Source organism: Nicotiana tomentosiformis, chromosome 12 (genome assembly GCF_000390325.3).
Source record: "Nicotiana tomentosiformis chromosome 12, ASM39032v3, whole genome shotgun sequence".
NCBI classification, from domain to species: domain Eukaryota; kingdom Viridiplantae; phylum Streptophyta; class Magnoliopsida; order Solanales; family Solanaceae; genus Nicotiana; species Nicotiana tomentosiformis.
This window is the reverse complement of record NC_090823.1, coordinates 115,133,182-115,142,374: the sequence shown is the minus strand read 5'-3', so window position 1 is coordinate 115,142,374 and position 9,193 is coordinate 115,133,182. Positions and strand designations below refer to the sequence as shown.

General features: G+C 42.8%; 1 protein-coding gene across 1 annotated transcript; it reads left to right on the top strand.

Moving 5' to 3' along the window:
* The first annotated feature begins 1,621 nt into the window (after positions 1-1,621).
* Positions 1,622-3,601, top strand: LOC104089577 (glucan endo-1,3-beta-glucosidase 11-like). Its single transcript, XM_009594505.4, has 2 exons — positions 1,622-3,055; positions 3,182-3,601. The coding sequence occupies exons 1-2, from the start codon at positions 1,892-1,894 to the stop codon at positions 3,299-3,301; spliced, it is 1,284 nt and encodes a 427-aa protein (XP_009592800.1). The 5' UTR covers positions 1,622-1,891; the 3' UTR covers positions 3,302-3,601.
* Positions 3,602-9,193: the final 5,592 nt, after the last annotated feature.

The window sequence follows — 9,193 nt, the reverse complement described above, 5'->3', positions numbered from 1 at the left end:
GAAAAAGGCGTGCTGAAGCTATTCTTGATGATCGAGTGATTCACGCCTCAAGAAAAGATCACCAGGAGTTCTTGGTGAAATGGCAGGGATGTGATGCAGAGGAGAATACTTGGGAGAGGGGAACAAACCTCAAAGCCTACAAGAGCCTGATTGATGATTACCTTGCAAGGAAGGCGCCGAGGACGTCGCCAACTCAGGTGGGGGAGAATGTCATGGGCGGCTTTCCAGCCATGCCCCATGATCCCTTGGACGCGCCCCGTGGCGTCCTGGCCAGCCTCCCAACGCCCGTCGCCACGGTCGGCCCCGTGGTCTCGGCAGCTCCAAGTGACAAGCGCGCATGTGCCTCTGTCGCCCCACCGATAGCCATCGCCAGCGCCCAGCCACAGGCAAAAGCCAACAGCGCCGCGCGCGCAGACAATGCCGCGCGCGCAGACCCTGATGCTAAAGACAAAGTTGCTGCCAACGGACTTGCTGCTGCTTTGTAGAAGACTAAGTCCTTTTCATTGTAAATATAGAGTAGTTTTGCTGCATTTTCTTTAAGTGTGATTTTCCAGCTTTCATAGGTCTAGTCATGTAACTTTGGTTTATTTTTTTTAAGCATTATTAAGGGGGACCAAGCAATCAAAACTTTCAAGCAAGCAAACAATTCTCTGTACTGGTGTCTCTCCCCCCCGACACCGTCTTGTTTTCTGTAATAGCTTTCATTCAATGCAATCAAGCTTTCTTTCATTCTCAATTCTCTTTTCTGCTCTCTTTCAATTGCTCATGACATTGGTTTTCCCGTACGGCACTGACAATCTAGTCTAGCGTACGGAGGGGACCTCAGTTGGCGGACAGCAACCGTACTGACATCGGTTGCCTAGCCTTACGTCGCCCTTCCAAGGAACTTCAGGAAGGCGCCGCGTAACAGTAAGTATGAACAAATTCAGACTGTGAAACTGCGAATGGCTCATTAAATCAGTTATAGTTTGTTTGATGGTATCTACTACTCGGATAACCGTAGTAATTCTAGAGCTAATACGTGCAACAAACCCCGACTTCTGGAAGGGATGCATTTATTAGATAAAAGGTCGACGCGGGCTCTGCCCGTTGCTGCGATGATTCATGATAACTCGACGGATCGCACGGCCATCGTGCCGGCGACGCATCATTCAAATTTCTGCCCTATCAACTTTCGATGGTAGGATAGTGGTAATCGTATCATCTGTTCCACTTTAACCATGATCGTACAATATACTGTTTTGGAGACTTGTTAATGACGTAACTAATGGGAATGAACTAGTGTTATTCACATGACCACTTTCTGTCTAATTAATGAAATGTATTCTTTTCTTTATTTATGGGTGAGTTGGGTAGAAGGTATTGTAAAGGCTTGCTTGACCGAAATATCTCGGTTGAGCGTCGGTCACGCTCCCCAAGGTCGGGACGTGACATCATGAATTATATAATTCATATTATCCGTCAGTTAACTCATTTTTTATTCATATTAATATGATTGGATCGAATAATTTTTTTTTTTTCATTATCCGTCCCGACCCACCCACAGCCGACCAAACCTACCTATTTGCCACCCCTATGGGTTAAGATCCTTACTAAACTACATCGGGAGGAAATTTAAATCAGGGCATGGGCATGCAGATGCGACAGGCGACTGCTGGAATACGGACTAATGTTTAATGTCACTACTAATTCATGAAATGAATGGCTCACCTAACTCCGTCAACTTGCATTAACGCCGTTACGTTACTTCCCCAGAAGTCAGTTCCCACTCAATTCCCACTCTTTACTCCACTCACTTCACTTCCCTCTTCAAGCTCCACTCCTTCCTCATCCATTTCTTCTTCTACATTTTAAACTTTAGTTGAATCTCTGAGCAAATATTTGGAGATTCATGGAATTTTCAACCAAATACCTTGTAGTTGTAATTTTAGTGTTTTTGAGCCCCGTTATGGGGACTTCAATCGGCGTAAACTACGGGCAGATAGCCGATAACCTTCCTCCGCCGGAGAAAGTGGTCCCGTTAGTGAAGTCCATGGGCGCAACTAGACTGAAGCTGTACGACGCAGATCCACGTGTACTCAAAGCCTTTGCAAACACTAACGTCGAGTTCATTGTTAGCATCGGCAATGAGTACCTCGCCGATATGAAGGATCCTGCCAAAGCTCAGGCTTGGGTCAAAACCAACGTCCAAGCCTATTTACCGGCGACCAAAATCAGTTGCATCGCCGTCGGAAATGAAGTCCTCACGTTTAACGACACTTCGCTCTCCAACAATCTCCTCCCGGCGATGGAAAGCGTTTACGCTGCGCTTGTCAGTCTTCACCTTGACAAACAAGTAAGCGTTAGCACCGCACATTCCCTTGCAATTCTAGAAACTTCCTATCCGCCGTCCGCCGGAGCTTTTCGCCGGGATTTGGTGGACTGTGTTACTCAGGTGTTGAACTTCCATTGTAAAACAGGCTCGCCTTTTCAGATTAATGCTTATCCTTATTTTGCCTACAAGGCAAATCCGAAGCAAGTGCCGCTCGATTACGTGCTCTTTCAGCCTAATTCGGGGAATGTCGATCCTGTGACGAATCTCCACTACGATAACATGCTTTACGCTCAGATCGATGCAGTACACTCTGCTTTAGCGTCAATTGGCTACAAAAACGTGTGCGTCCAGATCTCAGAGACAGGTTGGCCGTCGAAGGGAGACGGTGACGAGGTCGGAGCAACGCCGGATAATGCGAGGAAATATAACTGCAATCTCATCAAACTCGTGAGTCAAAAGAAGGGAACTCCGTTGAGACCTAACACCAATTTGAATATATACGTATTTGCCTTGTTTAACGAGAACTTGAAGCCCGGTCCGATGTCGGAGCGCAATTACGGGCTTTTCAAGCCCGACGGATCACCGTCTTATCCCTTAGGATTCGCCGGAATAAACGCCGTCGGCACTAATAGCAGCAGCTCGAGTAGTCCTGCAGCTGGCACCGATTCTTCAACATCGACGTCGTCGTCAACACCGGCCTGGAGTTCCCCGGATGGCTATCTATCCATTACTTCTGATTCGGTGAGCCTTTCAGCAATCTATTTTATATAAAAAATATTTAGATATCATTCTATAATACTTTAAATTATCTTCTCAAAATAAAAAAACATGGTGTAATCAATGTCATTTTGTATTATTTTATTTCAGGGAAGAATCCAATTTTCCTCGAAATCCTTGGTTGTGCGACTTCACCTAGTGGGTTTATTTTCACTGTTTTTTTTTCCAACTTTAACTCCATGGAATTGCATGAACCGTCATTTGCTATGAGGTCCGATCCGCCATTGTAAAAGCCAATTGGCCCTTGGCAAGCTAGCACGCTATTGGATTCTTTGATTACTGTCTTATTCTTTTCTTTTTCTCTCCGCAACTAATAATCGGCGGCTGCTTTGCTTTGCTGATTCGATTCGATCCGCCGGAAATTTGACAGCTACTCCTCCACTTTATAGCTGTTCGATGTGACCTTTTTTTCCTTGTCAGAATAATTATATTCGACTGTTGTATTCTAAACTTAATTTATTCTAGTTTTAGACTGCCATTGATCAATTTATTCAATTGGTAATTTGGTAACAGTAGTTTGTATATTCTATCGGTACAATAATTTGTACTCCTATGTCTTATCAAAGCTTCGTGAACTCTTTCTTAATCCAACTGCAGAGAAACCCCCTCCCCCACAATAAAAAAACCCCCAACATTGCATTTAACTTTTTTTTTTTTTTTGGACTTTTCACTTGGTACACATTGGAGCTTGATTAAATTTAGATTCTCGCCGAGAAATCAAACATTAGAGAAAATGACTTCGCATCTAGAGCTCGAATTCCAGACCTACAATTGCAGACAAGCCCCTCCAACCCCCTCCCCCCCAAACCCCAATATTGCATTCAACTTCCTTTGATGTAAGAGTCTTGGCCTATGATTTAAAAGTTTGATTTTTCAATTTTTGAAAGAAAAATATGTTTTCAAGCCTATACCAAGATAAAAGCGTCAAAGTTAGTTTCTTTTAATTGTTGCAAAAAGTTAAACAAATTTATTTGGCAGTATTTGGTTTACGAACCATTTTTCTAAAAAAATTCCCTAAAAACTCTTTTTAAAATTATCAAGCAAACGTCAAATATGAATTGTTTGGCTGGAGAAATTTAGGAAAAATAATTCCCTCAAATAATACTCACATTAAGTAGGCGTTTGGACATAAGAATCGTAAAATTCGAAAAAATAGTGAAAGAATTTTTCAATTGAAAATGATATTTGAAATTTAGAGATGTGTTTGGACATAAATTTCAGTTTGGGTTGTTTTTGAAGTTTTGTGAGTGATTTGAGTGAAAATTTTCAAAATGCATGTTCAGGTGAAAATTGAAAATTTTATGAACAAACGCTGATTTTGAAAAAAAGCAAATTTTTTTTGAAAAAATCTTCAACCAAATTGTATGTCCAAACGGGCCCTAAGATACACAAGAATAGTATAGAACATAGTATAGATGTCATTTGGTAGAGTGCATTAGAGAAAATAATGCATGCATTAGCTTTGTGTATTAGTAAAACCTTATTTGGTACACTTTTTCAACATATGTATAACAAATACAAGCATTAGTTATATACCCTATTTGGTATTATCATATGTATAACTAATACATAACAAAACCATGGTATTAGCAATACCAAGGCTATTAATGCATGCATTAGCATGGCTAAAGGCAAAGTTATCCTTAAAGTCCCTTAAAGCTAAAGAATATGGAGGACATTTTTGTAAACAAATACTTTTCTTAAAAATTATGCAATGGATATCAATTTTAATACACTACACCAAATAATGAATAAAAAATAATCTCTACATAACTAATGCTTGCATTACTAATCCATGCATTACTAATACACCTTATTCAGCACTATTCTTATAGACTCTACCAAACGACCCCAGTGGATACTATGATTTACATGAGCACTCGGGAATTTTTTTCCGCAAATAATTTCTACAGATTTTCAGGCAGAAACAAAAAAAATCTTGAGTTCTAGAATATCTACTTGCAAATAAAATTCTCTCAATAAAATTCGCAATTTGGTGCTATCAAGCGTGAAAATATTACGTACATCTTACTTGGAAAAATAATCCGCATGTAACTATTTTGCAAGTAAATCTGAAGACCTAATATCCTAAAGCACGTGGTCATTGCTCAAACAGGTAATCAAATTCTGTTACTTGTTAGTGTTAGGAAGATTATAAGAGGCTTCTCTGAAGCTTTCCATTTTCTTTTTCCAAAGCTATTCATTGAGTTCACGCAAATGGATCTATGAGACGTTAACTACTCCATTTGTTAGTATATTGGTTATGCTTCCTTAGATAAGAGTCTTTCAGGGTAAATACGGAAAAACAGAAACAAAGATGTGTGGCAAAAGAATAGGCCTTGTTATGCTATATTGTCCTTTTTATTTTTCCTTAGAATTGTTAAAGTTGAAAAAATTGGTATCGGGTCCCTAAAGGACATAGCTGTCTATGTTCAGTGACTAAATTATAATGTGTAAGAGAGTGTTTATACATTTAAATTTTCAAAATAATTTAGCTAATTACGAGTCTAAAATGTGGAATTTATGAAAGGGCTAAACAGGATACTGGATTTAGATCCTTCAGGAGCCTTGTTCCTTCCTCTTTTAAGGCAACATGGGCTACTTAATTAGAGTTCAAGTCATGTTTACCCTAAACAACGGATAACAATTGCATTTATATATAGTTTTAAGGATATGTAAATTAATTCAATACGAGTGATTAATGACGTTAGATTAAGCAAATGAAAAACGTAATAGATGACCAAATCAATGATAAGAGTGATTCCGATTTTGGTTGATGGCTCGATGAAGAACCTGCCCTCGATTCCAAGCTTATTCTTATTAAGAACTTAAGAACAAGAATAGGAACTTTGAACAACAAAGAGAATTGAAATAAATTGCCTTGATATACGTGTTATAGTGTCCCTAATGAACATTTAGTTTTCCCTTTATATAGTAGGTAAGTTTCACCCTAAGTACAATTCTAAAAAATGATAAAAATCTTTCTTTATGCTAATAACTGATTCATTCCTGATACGGGCCGAGATTTACGCTGTGACATCCGGTTGGGCACGGATGTCACGGCTCTTTGTTAGCTGTGTTCGGCCGTTCGGTAATGCTCTCTAAAGCTGAGGGATTCGAACCGGACCCGGGAGATGTGGCCCTGATGCTTCCGAGGGCGGATGTTTTGCTCGATCCCCGATGCGAGAGGTTTTTTACCCAGACTCCGATTCCTTATGATCACGTTCCAGTCCCGTTTGTCTTACCGGGAAACTTAGATGTTCAACGGGCCCAATTTTACCCGTATACAGATAGTCCCCTCGTTTCTTAGAAATGAGGTTTATCGAAACGATGAGAAACGACAAATGCTTTTCACCTCCTTGTTTAATACGCCGCAACAGAAACGATAAAGAAACCGAAACGTCCCGTCAGTCGCGTCGTTCTGACTTCGAACACGCGTCAGCCATCGACATGTCACCTCTGAGTGCGAAGCGTCAGGAAACCTCTATAAAAGCGTTCATTCGTCATTCATTTTTCACAGTTTGACCAAGCTTCTCCCTTCGATTCTTAAAGCTGTTACTCACCTTCTTCATACTTCTATATCTTTACCTCCGTTCTTTAAACTTTCTCAGTAATTTTCGAGTTTTTACCTAGTCTTTACCCAAATTAGCACACTTGACTCTTCATTTTTCAAAACCTTTTCTTAGACCTTTCAAGCCTTTTCAGATAACAATGGCTAAAACATTCAAATCTATTCCTCAACAAGTCGCTTCTTCTTCTTCTCTTTCTTCTTCTTCTTCCCAGTCGACCGCTGAAAGCGAGGCGGTCACTCCTGATATAGTCATCCTCAAGATGTCTGCTCCTGGCGCGGCTACCGATGAACCAGCTCTTGAGCCTCTCTTGAAAATATTTATCCCCGGGGAGTGCTCAGTTGCAGATGACTTTAAGGTCGAAAAGCCCTCATCAGTGCAAGGCCGGGGTGAAGAAGTATCAAGGTATTATGCTCTATTACCGAAGACGTCCTTCCCGTGGTCCGTGGGGGCCGCAACTGGCAAGGTAAGGACGTAGTAGTCCCCGGGTCTCAGGATGCCATCACTACCCATGTGTAGGGGTATCTAAGTGCTTACACTTATCCCTTCACATTGGGCTCGGTGGACCGAGTTATCTTGGACTTGTGCAAGAGGTATGAAGTATGCCTCAGTCAGATCTACCCGTCACTGTGGAGTATCGTATGCCTCAGTCAGATCCACCCGTCACTGTGGAATATCGTGATCCTCCTTCGTTACTTCGTGAACAATACCGAGTCCCATTGGTTCACCATCGATTACCTACTTCACCTATACAGTTTCTGAATCTTCTAAGGGGGAATAATAAAGCTCACACACCGGGCCAGCAAAGCCCCATTCTCGAGTATCGATAAGGATCGGGATCAGGGATGGCAGGGACGCTTCGTTCGGGTGAAGACCAAAGACTTGATTCCCCCCGAGTTTATGCCATTTCCCGAGAAGTGGAATGCATCTCATAAGTATAGTTTCCCTTTGAACGCCAAGTTTACATTCATCTCCTTTTTTCTCGCTGGTACTTGTGGTGGTGAAGCCATCGCTCGAGTCCCAAATGCTATCCCTCGGCTCAAGGAGTAGAACGAGGGCATTTGTTCACAGATGCCTTTTTCTGAGCGCACATGGCGCAAGCTCTCGAGGCGCCGGTGGAAGGCTCGCTCTCACGGTAAGACCCTTCCCCGAATAGGTAACATCGAGCTCTCCCATTCACATCGTATTTACTCTCTTTTCTTCACTTTTCTTTTTGTAGGTTTGCCTAAGACCATTGAACTCAGGCCTTTTGGCGGGGACGAGGATGTGTCCTTATTTGTTGGCCCTTCTGCTTTGCGGCAGCTCGGGGCTGCATCAGGGGAAAAGAAGAACAAGAAGGCTACGGGCTCCCCGAGCTTAGAGAAGAAGAAGACAAAGAGAAGGTTGGCCCATAAGCCAAAGGAAAGTTCTATCTCCCGATCATCCGACGCAGACTCGCTTCTTCGGCTCGGGGATTTACCCAAGGAAGATGATTTTTTAGTAGCCTACGGGCCGACTTCTCCCGAGGAGCAGGCAGATGTTGAATAGGAGATCCATGAGGTCGATCTCCTTCAGACCCGGGAGGTTGATGAGGAGACCAGGGCTGAGACTTCCCGGGATGCCGACTATGCTCCGAAGGAGGCGCCCGGTGTAATAAAGATTTCAGGGTCGCCTTCCTATACCGAGTCCATGCTCGAGGAGGCCCGATCAGGGAAGGAGAGGTCTAACGAAGGGGCTCATGGAATGGACGATCCCCTTCATTCCTTTTTCGACGGTGTGGACTCGTCCGTTTTGGAAGAAATTTTTGGTGTGGGCGACCTAGAAGTACCGATAAAGGATTCGTCTTCAGAAGTTGGCGGGCTGAACTCGAGCCTAAAGTTAATCAACCAGTTCCCCACCCTGAGTGTGGATCCCAGCCGTAAGAGGTCGATAGTCATCACTGTCCCGGAGGAATCCCGGGTTCTTTCTGCTCCCGTGGGAGTAAAGAGCTACCTCTGATGCCTGGTGACCGAAGAAGACCAAGCAAAAATGAATGAGGTGGATGTGCCGTGCCTGTTCAACGAAGCGCAGCAGGAGCTGAATCGGGCACGACATCATTATGCTCTTTCGAACTTTGATTAATTTTTGATATTTCTCATGTTTCATTTTGCCCTTTTGCAGGCCTCGGTACTTCATCATGAAAGCTTTCTTCGATACCTGACTGAGGTTAACCAGCTCGAGCTTGAGGTCAAGGAGGTTGCTCAGAAAAGAGATATGTACAAGCCTCTCAACGAGCAACACTAAGGGGCCATCAAGGAACTACATGCCGAACTGGATGAGGCTCAGAAAGAGGCCTCGATCTTGAGGTAGGAGCATGCTGATCTGGTCGAAAAGGTAAAGGTTTTTTATGTTAGCAATGAAGACTTAGCCATGTCGACTAACGCACAAACCTCGCAGGTTCAACAGAAGATTGATCGGGTCGACCAACTCCGAGCTGAAATGAATGAGGTCCAAGCCATGGCCAATGGTTAGAACAGAAAAATGGACCGGCTGGCTTTGGAGAAGGAAACCACTC

What these genes read in the sequence shown, in the direction of transcription:
- LOC104089577 (XM_009594505.4), top strand. Translation starts at nt 1,892, where the DNA reads ATGGAATTTTCAACCAAATACCTTGTAGTTGTAATTTTAGTGTTTTTG. An exon ending in TATCCATTACTTCTGATTCG is followed by an intron (nt 3,056 to 3,181) that starts GTGAGCCTTTCA and finishes ATTTTATTTCAG; the next exon opens with GGAAGAATCCAATTTTCCTC.